This window comes from Phasianus colchicus, chromosome 2 (assembly GCF_987193195.1).
Source record: "Phasianus colchicus chromosome 2, bPhaCol1.hap1.1, whole genome shotgun sequence".
Lineage (NCBI taxonomy): Eukaryota > Metazoa > Chordata > Aves > Galliformes > Phasianidae > Phasianus > Phasianus colchicus.
In genome coordinates, this window is record NC_143437.1 from 77611012 (window position 1) to 77627761 (window position 16750).

At 43.6% G+C, this 16750-nt stretch overlaps 2 protein-coding genes across 19 annotated transcripts in view; one reads left to right on the forward strand and one right to left on the reverse strand.

Moving 5' to 3' along the window:
- Positions 1–61: 61 nt before the first annotated feature.
- PGM3 (phosphoglucomutase 3) lies at positions 62–11214 on the forward strand. Of its 5 annotated transcripts, none has more exons than XM_031611299.2 (13): positions 62–203; positions 1428–1633; positions 2273–2457; positions 2945–3012; positions 3309–3442; positions 3613–3808; positions 5226–5383; positions 6314–6397; positions 7182–7280; positions 7623–7739; positions 8386–8508; positions 9164–9337; positions 9894–11214. In XM_031611299.2, the coding sequence occupies exons 2-13, from the start codon at positions 1430–1432 to the stop codon at positions 9978–9980; spliced, it is 1629 nt and encodes a 542-aa protein (XP_031467159.2). In that variant the 5' UTR covers positions 62–203; positions 1428–1429; the 3' UTR covers positions 9981–11214. The 5 variants fall into 5 exon arrangements, with proteins under 5 accessions (XP_031467159.2, XP_031467160.2, XP_031467158.2 ...); XM_031611300.2 differs by lacking the exon at positions 62–203 and adding an exon at positions 557–655; XM_031611298.2 differs by lacking the exon at positions 62–203 and adding an exon at positions 591–705.
- A 142-nt stretch (positions 11215–11356) lies between these two features.
- Positions 11357–16750, reverse strand: part of DOP1A (DOP1 leucine zipper like protein A) — a 64531-nt gene continuing 59137 nt past the window's right edge. For 11 of the 14 annotated variants that reach the window (XM_090136079.1, XM_031611293.2, XM_031611292.2 and 8 more), the window contains 3 exons: positions 16012–16141; positions 14178–14237; positions 11357–11806 (listed from right to left, as the gene is read on the reverse strand). In XM_090136079.1, the coding sequence (XP_089992205.1) occupies positions 11501–11806; positions 14178–14237; positions 16012–16141 (496 nt within the window). In that variant the 3' untranslated portion in view covers positions 11357–11500. The remainder of the gene's footprint in view (positions 11807–14177; positions 14238–16011; positions 16142–16750) is intronic. The other 3 variants (XM_031611294.2, XM_090136080.1, XM_090136081.1) reach the window with 1 other exon arrangement.

The window sequence follows — 16750 nt, forward strand, 5'->3', positions numbered from 1 at the left end:
GCACCGCGCTGATACGTGACGGCCGGGGGTGGGAACCTGAAATCTGCGTGACGTGTGCGAGGCCGTGCCAGACCTCAGCGGCGTCGCTGCTGTTAAAGGAAAATCTGCCTTGCTCGAGAAGGCGGCCAACAGCTCCGCGTTTCCCCTCTGCTTTCTGTAGCCTGGCGGGGCGTTATGAAAACCCGGGAAGACACAGGGAACCGGTGAGTAACTGCCAGAAACCACAGCACTGCTTTGGCTTCCATTTCGTGTCCACGCGTATCAGCGCGGTGCCTGACACGCGTCACGCTTTCATTCACACGGGTAAAACGGCATCGTCAGCTCAGCGAGGAGATACCGTACCGTTTATAACACGGCATTCTCGTTTAAAGGGCTGATCCCATCCACCCTCAGTGCCGAGCATTGGGTTTTTCCATCGGAACGGCGGAGGGCAGGGCTCAGCAGCCTCGTAACACTCTACCAAGCTGCGGGACGTTGCCGCAGCACCGCTGCCGGCTCCGCCCTCTGCCCTACGGCCTCACCCCGCGGACTGATCCGACTGCCGCGTGGCGGCTACTTGCCCCGCCCACCGCGCTGCCATTGGATGGCTCCTCGGAGGGGGCGTGGCCTCGCCGGACCCGGAAGGAGAGCGCGGAGGTGGCGGGTGGGCGGCCGGGTGAGGTGGTGTGCGGTTGCGTTCCTTTGGGGCACGGCGGCAGTGTGGCGGTGCGCAGGGGGCGGGTGGTGCGTGGTTTGCAGCGGGAGGCGGGCTGGTTACGGTCTGGATGGTGAACGAATGGAGTTGTGTGGCTGTGTGAAGCGTGTGACTCGCGTTAGCTCTTCGCGGGAGCGTTGTTGGGAGCCCTGGAGGGACACGAATGATAATGCGAGATCTGCTCATCCAGGTCACTTCGGCTCTTCGTGATCTAGTCGAGCTCTGTTGGGGTAGTGTTGTACTGGGAATGTAGAGGCTCCGGTAGTGGTCCTCCCCGCAGCCCCACACAGGGGTGTGTGGGGTACAAGCAGAGCTATAGAGTCATAGAATTGCTTAGATAGAAGGTCATTGAGTTCTGCCTACTGCCATGGACGGGGCTGCTTCCCACCAGCTCAGCTGCACTGGGCCCATCCAACCTGGTCTGGAACACCTCCAGGGATGGGGCACCCACAGCTGTGCCAGCACCTCACCGCCTAACATAACTTCCTCCTAAATTTTCACTCTTTTAGTTGAAGGCCGTTCTCACTTGTCTTACCGCTATCAGACTGTTTAAAAAGTCAGGCCCCTCCTGGTTATAAGCTCCCTTTAAGTACTGTAAGGCTGCAGCGAGGTCTCCAGCATCGTGTTGGCCCCAGTTTGAGATAGGATTCAAACTCAAATGAAGTACAAGATGTGAAACAAATTTAGATGACTCTGTTTCTCTTACAAGCGCTTGTGTTACTTCTTTCTCCAGAAATGGATGTTGAAGGACTTAAAAAATACTCGGCTTTGCATCCCAAGCCTGCTGGACTTACTCTTCAGTATGGCACCGCTGGATTTCGCAGCAAGGCGCAGCAGCTCGAGCACATCATGTTCCGCATGGGCATGCTGGCAGCGCTCAGGTCCAGGGCCACAGGAGCTACTATTGGTGTCATGGTTACAGCATCTCACAATCCTGAAGTAAGAGCAGCCTTTTGTTTGAAGAAAAAATCGATGTGGCTTGGTGGAATCAAAGCTCATCGTAATAACGGGAGCAAGAGGTTTCCATGAGCTGCATCCTGCAGGCACCTCCATCTACTTAAGAGATGTGTTTATAGTGTTTCATGTGAACTCTGGCACGTTCAGAGTTACCTTTCCACATGCATAGGGTGGTCGTTTCCTCTCATGTGGAAAAGTCAATGCTGTGATGTAGGATGTTTGTAAGATGGGCAAGGCTAGGAGTGCCCATCAAGAGATGAGCCTTTGAGCAAAATCTGCCAGTAGAAAAAACGAAGCAGTTACAAATCAAGCACTTCAGACTTCTGCTGCTGTGGAGTATTCCCTAGTATTGGCATTTTCCCTTCGGTCACTTTAATGTCAGATGAACTTCATGCCAAGATTACAATGGGGCGGTGTGGGGGGTGGGGAAATAAATGACTTGATACACTGCTTACTTTAGTTATTTGGGCTTGCTGGAGGCTGGAATAAATAGCTGATCTATGATTTCCTAAAAATATGCCATGTTGACAGAGCTAGTATGGTTAAACCTTACCTCGACTGCCTTCAATTTTAAGTTTCCCACTCTTAAGCTGAGTGTGTTTTGTTCTCTTTTCTTCTAAGGAAGATAATGGTGTGAAGTTGGTTGATCCTCTTGGTGAAATGCTGCACCCATCCTGGGAAGAATACGCTACGCAGCTAGCAAATGCAGAGGACCAAGAGTTACAGAAAATAGTAACTGAGATCTGCCAAAAAGCAGCAGTGAACCAGCAAAAAGATGCTTCAGTTTTTATTGGTAGAGATACCAGGTAATTAGAAAACACTGTTAGATGTGTGCTCCCTTTAGCAGAAGTGGCAGCAGTTTGTTCATGAGTGCTACTGAGTGCTTAGCTCTCTATAGCCAGGTTTGCTACCCATGCCCAGTCTGTTACCTGGTGAAGTCACTTAAGACTATAGCAATCCACAGCCATTTTCTAATGTTATTCCATTATGAGCTTCTCTGATAATTATGAGAGCTTCCTAGCACTTCTGATCAGGATGTCTTATTGTTCTTTTTTGTGAGCACTGTGTCACATCCATGACACAAAAGTTCATCAGGAGTTCACTCATCTTCACAATTCTTTAGGGTAGTGACTTTCAGGCTTCTTTATTGTTGGCCCCTTCAATTGGGAAAGGCGTGGATGTTGAATCAAAGTCTGCTGGCAGGAAACTTGCTTTTCATAGTCATCTTCCCCATGCTCCTTTTTTCCAAACCCACGTATAAAGGTTTTCTGTAAAGGGCTTTTTATTTTCCAGACCAAGCAGCAAGGAACTTTCACAGGCAGTAATAGATGGCATCTCCATTCTGGGTGGTCAGTACTATGGTAGGTCAAGCTTTTGCTATTCTAGTTTATTATCAAGGTTTTTTTGTAAATGTGTCTCTGTTATATGGCCTTAAAGCAGTAGCCCAGGTTCCATTTTCCATTTGTCTGTAATAGTTGGATTGCTTTATGGTAAAGGGGTTCATATTTTTTTAACAGAGCTTAATTTTCTTTCTGTTTCCTGCACTGCCTTTGTCTGTTTAATGTAGAATAGCAGATATATTTTGTATAATATACTTTGAAGAAAAAGTTAATTTAGTGTTCAATTTCTTAATATTGAAGGCTTTGTTTTCTGTTAGATTATGGTCTAGTGACCACACCACAGCTGCATTATGTGGTCTGCTGCCAAAACACCCAGGGGCAGTATGGGAAACCAACGCTGGAAGGTTATTACCAAAAGTTATCCAAGGCCTTTACGGAGCTGATAAAAAAGGTAAATATTGGTAATTATCTTCTTCCTGCAAATGTACAAAGTGGGTATCTTTTGCTGTTATTTTGTTTGGGTCTGAAGCTTTAAATTCAGCATATGTATAGGTGGGGTGGCGGAGCCTATGGCTTCACTCAGGTGTGAGTTCACTTTGCCCTTTCTTTCTGTGTTCAAAGTCTCTCAGCTCTGGAGAGGCTCAGCGGCAATTGAAGATTGATTGTGCCAATGGCATAGGAGCTTTGAAACTGGCAGAGATGGAGACCTATTTTCCAAAGGAGGTACAAATTCAGGTATATAATGATGGAACGAAGGAGAAGCTCAACCACCTATGTGGGGCAGATTTTGTAAAGGTTCATCAAAAACCACCTAAAGGTACGCAGTCAGTCATTTTATATCCTTTTACATCCTCTCTAGATCTAAACATGCAGGGTGTAGCAGTGGTGTATCAGCTTCAGATGAGCTGAGTTCCCTTGTTTCTTACTAAGTGAGTGATTGTAAGACTGGTTGTGCTTGTGTGATGGAAAGAAAGAATCCTAGGATGGGTTTTGACGCAATCTTAGATTATTATTCTAAAGTGTTTGGTGGACTACAGCATGTTTCAGCACATCAGAGACATGTTTGACAAACTGATACGAATGTTAAGCTGATGGAGCCCACGGGTCAGCCATGACTAGCTTTGTTTTCACAGAATCACAGAATTGCCAGGGTTGGAAGGGACCTCAAGGATCATGAATCTCCAACCCCCCTGCCACATGCAGGGCCACCAACCATCCCACCTAATGCTAGACCAGGCTGCCCAGGGCCCCATCCAATCTGGCCTCCAGGGACGGGGCATCCACAGCCTCTCTGGGCAGCCTGTTCCAGTACCTCACCACTCTCTCTGTAAAGAACTTCCCCCTGACGTCCAACCTAAATCTCCCTTCCCTCAGCTTAAAACCAAGCTTTTACCTCCCTTTACATTAACAAGAAGTATTTACGTTGTGGCCTAGCATTACAAATCCTTTTCCATGTTCCCAAGGAAGAGCATAATTAACACTTTGGTGCCAGCAAACTGACAGCTTGACATACACCACAGAGGTAGTTATTTCAACCAAATTCCTGCAGAGTGCTTAAAAGAAAATCCCCAAACTGGGAGAATGAACTGATTTGAATATTAGATTATTTGAGGCTAAACTGAGCTGTCTGTTCAACAACTGCTTCCTGACTGAAGCTGTCAGCCAAACCTGAACATCAAGGTATGGTGGCATTTCCTCTTTGTCATGCTGCTTGCGGGGACAAGTTTTGGGGTATGGTTTCCTATGCTCTGAAGGATAGAAGGTGTCAGCAGCATGGGCTAGTTTCCCTGTCCACCTGTGTGCTAAACTGTGTCCCTCCATGAAGGGGGATAAAGGATGCAATGTCCTTTGAGGCTCTGCCAAGTTCCCAAATATCTCCAAATGAGCCTAGGAATGGCCAGCTGCTGTTTCTGACATACGAACTCCATGGTTAATGGCAAGGTCAGCATTTTGGACAAGAGAAAGATTTGCATTGATAAAATGGCAGTTTGTTTTACTGAGGCATTGCTCTGTCAGGTGACAACTGCTTTCCAGCTAATTCCGTCTTGGCATTAAGCCTAGAAATGTTTTGAGGCAGGAACTCCTCATTTGTTTTATACATGTACACACTTAGTGTACACACACTTAGCAAATGCAATGGCAGTTTGGTGCATCTGTTTTGTGTGTTTGCAAGGAACTAATTTTGTTTCTTTATTCCTATCTCTAACTTGCATTTCTGACTCTTTATGCATTAGGGCTAGACATGAAGCCTAATGAGAGCTGCTGCTCATTTGATGGTGATGCAGATAGAATTGTTTATTACTACATGGACACAGCTGGCCATTTTCACCTCATCGATGGAGATAAAATAGCAACTTTATTTAGTATCTTCCTTAAAGAACTTCTTGCTAAGGTAACTTTGATGTGTCAAATGAATGCTTGCACTTAAAAGGAAAAGTGTAAAATAATAGTCTAAAAGGACTGTGTTGATTTTTTCATAGGTGGTCTTTCTATGCTTGCCTGAAGTGCACCCACTTTAAAAAGAACATGGCAAAAACTGTTGCTTTGACAGGGCTGTAATTTCCTTATTCCAAATAAAAATCCAAATACTGAAATTTTAAACTTACAGTTTTTAGTGAGAGAGAATTTTCCTTTTTAAATGCTCAATGTACTGATAGTCCATTCTTTCACTTTTTTTTATCTTTCTTGAATTTTGGGGGATGTCAATCCTTCCCCCACTGTTTCTCTGAAACTTTATGAAGGTGAGCATGAGAACATGTGACAGTCACAGGGTTTGCTTGTCATCATTCCCAAACCAGTACCTGCAGCAAAGCATCCTCCTCCTCCCGGGAAGAGAGAGAGAAAACTTTTCTTTTTCAAACGTTCTCTTGGACTTGTTGATGGTTAGCCTAGATGAGTTACCCTGGTTTTCTTCTCTTTGACACCAGCTAATTTCTTGCACCATGGCAGACAAGCCAGTGAGGAGAACTTGTGCTTGCCATCTACCAGCCTTTGCTTGCTTTGCACTGAAGCTTTCAATTTATTGCTCGTGTAATTCCATGTGTCTGGCCAGTGAGCTGAGCTTGCTGAATCTGAACAGTGGTTTGAAAGTCTAAGGAGAACTGCTTCAAGCTTGCTACAACCCTTGTGGTACACAAAGGCTTAGCAGAATTCATGCTGTCTTACATGTGTCCATATTCTCTTATCTCTGATACTCAGGGGTTTAAAGTGTCTGCAGGAGAGCGTAGGTTTAGTCCTGTATGTTTTTTCTGGTTATCCAGCTGTTCAGCCTTCTATACACGCCCATTGCACAGTAAAGTGCTTTGCTTCTTGGTTTGCTCAGGTGGGACAGACCTTAAAGATGGCAGTGGTACAAACAGCCTATGCCAATGGGAGTTCAACGCGCTACCTGGAGGAGACGGTGCAGGTATTCTTGACTTTATATCTGGTAGTATTCTGCAAATGTTCTTTACTGTTTTTACTTAGTACTACTATAATATGATTCCTAGGAAGGCTTAAGCTGTGCTAAAATCAACAACTGATGATTTTTTTCAAAAACTACAGCAGTCATTAGTTTATTAGTGGCAAAGAAGATTGGAGAGAGGAAATCTGGAAAGTTTGACTTTTACTAGTTAAAATCTAGTTTGGCAAAAGTTAAGCAAAATCCTTTGTTACTCCTGGAATGACATGAGGAATTTATGGCTTTGCAGGAAAGGGCTCCTTGATACTTAGACACCGATTCTTTCATTTTTATCTAGCAACCGGCTCACTGTTGTTCAATAGGAATATGTGGCTTAAGGTCGGTTGGCAAAAACTGAGTTAGGTCATTTAAAGTTTGGATAGAAATCTGTTATGTTCCCTGAAATAATAAAATGAATTAGGATTTACAAATATTTTTAAATCAATCATAGAATTCTAGAATGGTTTGGCTTGGAAGGTATCTTTAAGATCATCTAGTTCCAACTCTCTATTATAGGCAGGGACACCTCCCACTAGACCAGGTTGCTCATAGCCCCATTCAGCCTGGCCTTGAATGCTTCCATGGAGGGGGCATCCACACCTGTTCCAGTGTCTCACCATCCTCACAGGAAATAATTTCTTCCTGATATCTAGTCTAAATCTACCCTCTTCCAGTTTAAAGCCATTTCCCCTCCAGCTGCCATCAGTAGATGGTAACACAGTTTACATTCTTTGTATGCCCTTGGTTGTAGGTACCTGTTCACTGTGTCAAAACAGGAGTGAAACACTTGCATCACAAGGCCCAGGAGTTTGATGTTGGAATTTATTTTGAGGCAAATGGACATGGCACAGTAAGTATGAGCATGCCATATATATACATATATATATATAAATATAATATTTGCAGCCAGTGCATAAAATCTAAGTTAAAATTAGCCTTTGAGGGAAATCTCTTCATAGTCTGCTTACATTTGTAACCAAGACTTTTCTTCTCTCATATGTTGAGAACAGGCTTGTTTCTGCCTTTATCATACCACAGCCACCATCTCTTCTGTTTTGTGAGGGGAATGGGAATTAACGGAGGCAAACCTTAATGATTATTATCTGGGCTTAAAGGGTGAAAAGCTTTTTTTCTTATATCATAGTTCTTGATGAGGGCTGGTCTTGACAAGTTCTCATCTTTTTTATTCTAGGTACTCTTCAGTAAGGCTGCTGAAAACACAATCAGACAACTGGCAAAAGAGGAGAAAGATGATGCAAAAAGAGAAGCAGCGAAGGTGCTTGAGAACATGATTGACCTGATTAATCAGGTAAAAGCCAAGAGGAACAAAGCCCCATGCCTGTCAGCACAGTGATAACCCCATTTGTTAGGACTTTCCAGGCTCCTGCCAGGGACTGCTGGAGCAGGAGGGGGTGTGCCATGATGGAAGGGACCAAGAGGAAGAGAGCAGTAGTAGTCATCAGAGATGTGATAGCTTCTCAGGAATGGATGTAGGATACTTTTGATCCAGAATCAAGAGGGAATGAAATGACTGGAGAATCGAGTGAGAGCATGGACTTGTTCCTGACTCAATAGCAATTTTTTATCTGATGTTTTTCATTGATCTTTGTAGTATGAGAGGATGGGGATGTTCCAATGCCCATGACAATCCCTTGTCATGGCATACAGATCATTCCTCCAGGAGCAGGACCAAGTCACATTTCACAGGCCAGCTCCGAGCATTCTGACCCTGAAACAAAAGTGAGGTGCCAGTCCTCATTAGGAAAGGTGAGGGCTAGCACTTGCCCTTGGCAAGTCAAAATTAAAAAACCTAAAAAACACCAACTATCCTGACCAAGGCAAGTCAGCTGGCTGCATGATGATTTGCTACATGTGGGAGCTTACTGATCAAAGCATGCCTTCATTTCTTCTCTGATGAGTTCTCCAGGTCTTCCCTTTCCCCTCTCTGTTAACAGACGGTTGGTGATGCCATCTCAGACATGTTGGTTATCGAAGCAATCTTGGCTCTGAAAGGTCTGACTGTGCAGCAGTGGGATGCCCTATACACTGACTTTCCAAGTCGGCTGCTCAAAGTTCAGGTTAGTTGCACTTCACACTGGCTCATGCTACAGCAGTATCTTTCTTTGTAAAATTCGTACATCCATTTCACTTTTGCCTCTGGTTGAAAATTGGAACATTAATGTGAGAGAGACAGGCTTAAGTCTTGCTCTGCTGTAAGTCAGATTTTAACTCTGTCCCATTTTTCTGGATTTTTCTGCCACTTGTATAACTAGAATATTCAAGTTCTTTCTCCTTCCTTTTCCACTGTTTGAAGAGCCTGGGGAAAACTGGCTCCCAGCTGATAACATTGTCTTACACTTAAGAACACAGTAAGAGAGCTTTGGGCTTTAACATTAACCAAAGACAAGAAGTTATGTGTTCTGATCTACTGAGAAAAGCTCCAGCATTAGTTGAGCAGCGAACCAAGGAGGCATGTTCAGAACTGACCTGTTTTTCCAAACCAGAAGCTGAGTCCTATCAGGACTTGGTTACCACATACTGAGCAGCAGCTGAACAGGGGATTCCTAGTGATTCCAAAGCCTTTGAGTTAGCAGGCAGCTCTCAAAGTGAGCTCTTATTCTGATATTGAAACAAACCAAAACCTAAAGGTCTGTCTTAACAGTCACCTGTTTCATTCTGCTCTCACCATACTGCTACAGCATGGAAATTAATTGTCTGTTTCTGATGTTGAAGGTTGCAGACAGACAGGTTATTGACACAACAGATGCCGAAAGACGTGCTGTTACACCTCCAGGGCTACAAGAGAAAATTGATGCTCTGGTAAAGAAGTACAAGCTGTCACGAGCTTTCGTCCGTCCGTCAGGAACAGAAGATGTTGTGAGGGTCTATGCAGAAGCAGACACACAGGTCAGAGCCTAGACTGTTTGTTTGTTCTGCAATGTTTTGCTCCATAGTGGGTGCTATTTAATCAAATGCAATAGGTACTAAATTTGGAGGAGGGAGGGAAACAGTGGTTAAAAAAAAAAGTCACTTCAGCTTTCATTATATCTAAAAATGTTTAATGTTCTTAACATTTAAGAGTTTATGAAGGCAGATTTGATATTAAGTGATTTTGAAAAGACAGCCTTCTGAGAACTCAAGAATAAAGTTAGCAAGGCAGCCAGTAACTGCGTGATTTCTTAAAAGGCAAAAAGTCCAGAATAAATTTCAGGTGCTAATAAGAATTAGTCCAAATGAGGACTTAAAGTTGTCACCACAAGCAATAGTCCAGCTCTTCCCATGGTCACACGCTCCTACTCTCTTCTTCCTGTCAGCTTGACCATGGTGGCAAAAGATACTTTAACATGACAGCAACATGAGGAAAAGTGTTTGCATGAGAACTTTGGTTATGGTGTTGCACATTCATTCTAAATTTCTAATACTGATAAAGAGATTACTAACTAACTTCTACAATATCCCACAGGAGAACGCTGATGCCCTTGCCCATGAAGTAAGCCTGGCTGTTTATCACCTTGCTGGGGGAAAAGGAGCACCGCCCCAACCTATTTAACAACTGAAGTTCACGACCGGACCTATTTTTTAATGCTATTTTCTTTACTCTGTACTAGCGTGGATGTTTCAAAACCTTCCTGATTGTAGCAGGGATTAATGAGAACTAGGCAGAATACTACTTCACTTATTTCTTACCTTGGTTGGCAGCTTACCTCTTAATGAGATGTTGTTGCTGCAGTATGTTCTCCTCCTCTCCAAGTCTAACTACTGAAGCTGAATGGATTTAAAGGTGGCAGGTGCCTTGGATGCCATTTCTTAGCAGCCACTGGTCTATTTGGGGCCATAGGGGAGCTACATCTCCGGTCTCTTAAGGCTAAAGAGCCATCTTTTGTACTGGCAGCAGTCTGGTTATCAGCTTTTCCCAGACAGCATGCAGGGAAGATGAGCTCTGCAGCCTGGGCCAGTGAAGACTCTAGAGAGCCTTGCCAAAGCAGAGGCTCCCTTCAGCTGTAGCACCTTGCTGCTACCAGGCAGCCAAAAACCTTTAACAGCGACAGCAGCCCATCTCCTTCAGCCAGTCATGCCAAGCAGATACTTCTGTACTCTGATGTGAGGTGGCTACAAATATGTAACAGAACTACAGCTTTCAGCTGCTGTTAATTAAAGGGATGCCTCCAGCTTTCATTAATTACAAGGATTCTAGTTAGGTAACTGTTAATTTCATATTTTAGTGTTACTGTGATCAAATTCCTTTCTACCCCCCACTTCCCAGCTTATCATCATGTTATACCTCCAGGTTGACCTCCCCCATCAGTGCAGCCACAGTTGTGGCACAGCCTTGCTGCATGCACACCTCTCCTGCATGCCTACAGCATGTGTGGGGGAGCAGCAAGCCCTAAAAGTCAGTTCAGCTGAAGGCAGGGACACCGAAGTGACAAGAGAGCACTTGCAAATACTACAACTTATTATTGCAGAAATATTTAAGTAGATTTTTTTATGAAATTAAGAACATGAAATTAACAGAAATTAACACTTTTGATCATTTTTAAGGTGGACTTCTGTGACCCCTTTCACTCCCCAGTGGGGTGACGGGGCTAAGCCAGGGGGGAGTAACACTTCATATGCACACACATCACTCATCCATGTATTCCAGTTTAAGGTATCTACCTCTGACAAAAATATTACCTGTATTAACTCTTGGCATGGCTTTTTTTTATATTGTCAAATAAGCACAAGTGCCAATGGATCCCCCAAACCCTAAGACAAATAAACTGGAAGCAAATTGAAAAAAATGTGCACTTTGTATTTTTTAGGTGTTTTTTTTTTTTTTTGAAGACAGAACTCAAGACAACAGAAAGTGTACTGTAAATAGTAGGCACCATAATCAATATGAGCCACCAATAATTACACTTGATTCAGGCCACATCCAGAACTCTTATTTACAAATATGTAACTTAAATACAACATTAATTATTTCATTACATACAAAGTAAGAAAAGAATAATATACAACTGGGAAAGATAAAGTATTTCATTGGAATACATACATTACACATAAGCGGGACAGTACCAGTTTGGTTCACGTTTTTATGACACCTTCCAGAAAATCCTTCTCAACCATTTCTTCTATCTTTTGCCTTGCTTTGCTGGAGAATGTCTTGAGGTTCTCCATTTTTATGTCCTTACTCGGAAAGCAGTTGGGGTAAAGGACAGGGCTCCCTGAGTGTCCAGCGCATCTGCTTGTGACTTTGCTGTTAAAAACTTGGCTGAGTACATTAAAGAAAGGCAAAAGCTGCTCAATGCTGCGAACGGTGTAGATGGTTAGAAGCAGGTGACCCGGTTCCCAACTTAGTGTTTTCCCTGAGCTGTCCTCTTCTGGGTTTTTCTGTAAGTACAGAGAAATAGGAAATAATGCAGGACAAAACAGAAGAAGTATAGCTAAACATAGAAGATGTGTCAATACATTATTTTTCCATATTCCATTAAAAAAAAAATGACCAAGGCATGAAACACACCAGGGTGCAGCTTTTGAAGCAGATCACTGCATACTGTGTACTTGAAGGGAGCATATAAACAGGAGCTGTTTACAAGGGTGGATAGTGATAGGACAAGGAGGAATGGTTTTAAACTGATACAGGGAAGGTTTAGGTTAGATGTTAGGAGGAAGTTTTTCCACACAGAGGGGGTTAAGGACTGGAACAGGTTGCCCAAGGAGGTTGTGGATGCCCCATCCCTGGAGGCATTCAAGTCCAGGCTGGATGTGGCTCTGGGCAGCCTGGTCTGGTGGTTGGCGACCCTGCACATAGCAGGGGGGGGAGTTGAAACTAGATGATCATTGTGGTCCTTTTCAACCCAGGCTCCTCTATGATTCTGATTCAGATCTGTTCCTCCCTGCCATCATGTGTGGTAGCACCGCTGGCCGCAAAGGGACAGCTGACACCCACATGAAAGCAGTGCTAGATGTTCAGTCCAGAGCAACCCTCTGTGAGGCCACAGCCCAGTGGGTGCCCTGAACACAGCTTGAGTTGCTGCAAAGCTGTGGGAGTTGCAGCTGCTGGGAGAAGTTGTGCACTAGTTGCTCTCTAAAGCGGGCTGCCTTCTGATGGCAGCCCTCACCCTGTGCCCTACTGCTAGCGTTAGGGACAACAAAGTCCTGAGGAAATTAAGATAAAACCAAAGGATTTTCAATTTGAAGGCAGAGTTCAGAGTTTTCAGAAGTGCATAAGCAGTGTTGTTTTAAGTATCAGCGGTAACAGGTCCAGAGGCTCTGAGCAGACACCAATGTTTCACACAGGAAACCAGATCACTGCTTGTATGTGATCTCAGCAGACTTTGTTTACACAGCTTCCACCTCACAGGGAAGATCTCCAGGGTGAGGACATGAGGAACTCCAGCAGCACAGGCAGCAGTCACACCCCCACTGCTCGCAGGCACCAGCAGTGACCCTTGAGGGTTGCCTTAAATATCTGCACATCGAAACATCTCAGCACTGACACACAGCTGCTTACATAGTCAACTTCCTTCCTTTTTTTTTTTAACTCGAAAAAACACATTTAAACCTATGCAACAAGGTAATATCAACTCCAGAAATGCCTTGTTTGGACAACTATTGACAAACCAGTACAAAAGACCAACTACCATGAAAGCAGTGTTCCACAATGCATTTTTTTTTCATTCCTGGAGGCAGGAGAAAAGCAGCAGAGGTCACTTATAAGTGAGGGCCCATCCCAGTTGGCCCCTGAGCAGCTCCTTGCTGCCCACACAGGCAGTGCATTGAGGTGGGGGCTAAGGGCACCACCAGCAGGCCCTGCTCCTCCTGAGCTGACTCAGTAACCGAATGACAGGAGAGCAGAGCGCAAGGAAAGCACTATTGATTGCACAGCCTTTGAGCAAACACATTTCTTCAAGAAACAGCATTTCACAAATACCATTTTTATCCTTTACATGAAAGCAACAGCCTGATCCAATTCAGGAGCCTATGACATCTGTTTCACAAAGAGCAGTCAGATGAAACATGAACATAGGTAGTATTTCACTGTGTGACTCCCTGCTTCCGGAGATGACTACTCCACCTGTGCTGTTTATTCTCTACAACAGTTCAAGAAAAGAAAGGCCACAAAACAGACTCGAGCAAAGGGAAGCCTCCTATTTTTACAAGAGTTTTTAGCCTTATGATTTCTCCCTCAGAGCTTTCACATTGGATTCAGAGAAGGGAGACATTTCAGCACTGGTCTCTGCAGCACTTGGCACAACCCAGTGATGGCTGCAGCCCACCCCCAGCATGCAGCGAGCAGTAGTGCTACACAGCAGCCAACCAAATGGATGCACGTGCAATTACTGCTGCTCCCTCTGAGCAGTAAAATACACTTTGTCCATGCCTCATTGCAGTACCTTTGCAAACACCACTGATTCCTCAGATACTCAGAGCAACAGTTAATTTGACAGAGATTGGATCAGGGATTGTGTTCCACGCTAGCCCGTTGGCAGAAATAATTATTTCATTTTATAATGATTTGTGAAGATGACTCATTTTAGAACGAAAACTGTTAAATTATGTAGGAAAACAAAAATAAATTCATGTGGTGTCTATAAAAATGAGGGCCCTTACAGTTTCTTCCCTTCAAAAACCCCTTAACCCTGAAGAGACTCATCTCCTTCAGTTCCATCTGGAAGTTAAATGCTACCCTGGGCCTTGAGGTGATGGTAGTATTATGGTGAGCTTATTTCACAACTCAAGCATCAAAGGCCACCCTCACCTGATGCTTGGCCATCTCCAATCCCTCCAAAACCATCGTTTTAAAGTCCTCCTGTTTGTCCTGTGGAAGGAAAGAGGAGAACTTTCAGACTGCATTTCACATATCATACTAAGACTTTGCCATGAAGGCTGTGCAGTTGCTTGGTTGGGTGCTGTGTTTCAGCAGGAAAAAAAAAAAAGTAAAATTCACCTGCCCCAAAGAGCCCATCATCTAGAAACCACAGACTATGGGGCTCTGGGACACTGCTAGACAGTAATAGTGACTGTGAGTTTGTTCTTCTGTGCATTGCAGCCGAAGGAAGGTTTTAAGCACATTTGTTTCAGACAGAGCCTGAGAAATACCACACGAAGCAAACAAGAGCATTAGTCAGAGAGCTCCAAGAAAAAGTTGAAGTCAATTGAAACAGTTTGCTCAGAAACTATATTTTCTAAGAAAAATGCACAGCTATATGCAATAGAGTTCTCCTCCATGCAATGAAGAAGTGGTCTGGAAATCAGTATTCACCACCTCATGTTCATCTCATCCTCATACCTCCAGTTACGGCTCACAATGTGCATCTACTACCACAACTGGCAGGCTGTGAAAATCTCAGGAAGCCTTCTGCATTCTGGACGCATGCTGTGGAAGTCCTGACTTCAAGTTCCTATCTCAACATACAGTACTTACCAGCATGTATATGTCACACATTACATGTATTTCCTAATTTGTGCAAAGAGATTATTTGGAATGCGAGAACCTTCTAACAGGTACAGCATGTTAGATTGAACATGAAAGTTAGAGGACCTTGGTTAAAACAGTCAGTTAGAGCTATTATTCATTTTTACAGGTGAGAGGAAGAGAGTTTTATTGTCCAAAGAAAATAAAATAAGAATGTGGATGTGCTTCAAGTAGTTTCTTTACCCCTACAACATGAGCTTTGCTAGCTCAGACCTGCTTGCAACTAAGTTATCCCTAAACCTATTTATTTACTTGTATATCAGCAATTGTTTATTTGCTCAGAGAAAACATTTAATAGACTATAAACACAGTAAGCTACCCCTGCTACAGCCCTGACCATGCAGGATACCTAAGAATGAAACTTCAAAGCTTCCTCCCAGGTACCTTTGAGCTTCCCTCCTCATTTCCCAGGCCTACATAGCAACTTGCCCCACTTGAGAGCCTGCGTGGGGGGTCCTCACAGCAGGAGCAGCAAGGTATCTGACAGCAATGCTCTGTCCCTGTGGCAGCAGACAGGAGCTCCTCTGGACAGTTTGGTCAGCTTCCAATGGCTGACCAGGCTTCTGCCACAGCCAAACTTGGGTTTTGACATACCTCATAATGACAGCTCTAATTCTGCTCCCATTTTAGAAGTTATGCAAATAAGATTCCCTCTAGAACCACTTCCATTGCTCTACGCCTTCTTCCATTCACAGTAACTACTCTGAGGAAAAACTCATTCTGTCCTGTCCTGATTCTGCACTGCTTCAATACTGTTCTGTCATTTTTAGAAATGCAATGGTTTTCTAGATACTTAAATGCAATTATTATAAACAAAAAAGCTTTACTGTTTCAAAAGGTAATTATTCTACTACCTACATATACAACTGGCTATCTAAAAATGACTTACGTCTATATTAGACTTTTAATTGAGAAACTCTGGGCTATTACTGACCATAGTAACTCTTTTAAAATACCTATTTAAAAGTTTTTGCCTGATGCTGGCCTGAGATTACTCTAATGAAAATCTCCCATGCTATGTATACTCCTGTCTATTTGACAACATCACAAAACAGTGCTGCAAGTTTCTGTACTTGCAAGTTTTCAGTGCAAGGAGAGCTGGATGGAAGTGGCATACCTTTGCTTTTTTTCGCAGCAGTTTTGCTAGGCGCACCACATAAGGTTTGAATTCCCTCTGATGCGTTCCCTGTCTTCGTACCTCCAAGCCTGAATCATCTGATGCTTCTGGAATAAAAGCCCAGCGATACCTGCCATGAGATAACACAAGCAGACATTATCTTTACTGAATGCACAGGCTCTTCAGCTAGATCTAAGAACATGAGATGCTGAGAAAATCTAGTGAAACATCAAAGAGAGGAACAAAAGCCAAAACAGTATTTGACAAGAGAGAACAGCAAAATCATATTCTGAAAAGTAGAAATACAGCCAAGAAAAGTGGAGTTATCTTATTCTATTAGAGTTTCTTAAAGTATTTACGGATACTGCCAAAACTGAGGCAGTGAAGCTAGAAGTGCTTATATTCACATCTTTGTTGTGTCTAAGGGAACCAAAATTACAAAAATTACAGAATTACAAAGTATGTAAGTTACATAAAACGTGCACATTTGTAATACTTACTATAACACACCAAATGTTCTCAGCACATTTGTGATACTATAACACATCAAATGTACTCAATATACTGTGTCGATAACAAGAATTCATTTCTGTTATCTATTCATAGGCCAAAAGAACAAAAGGGACTATTCCCTCCTCTTCTGCTTACTGCACTGTAAAAACTGGCAGCTTGAATTTTACACTGAAAAGGAAATCAAAGTTTCTGCCCTGAAAGCTTCAGTCCCAGTCTGTGAGAATGC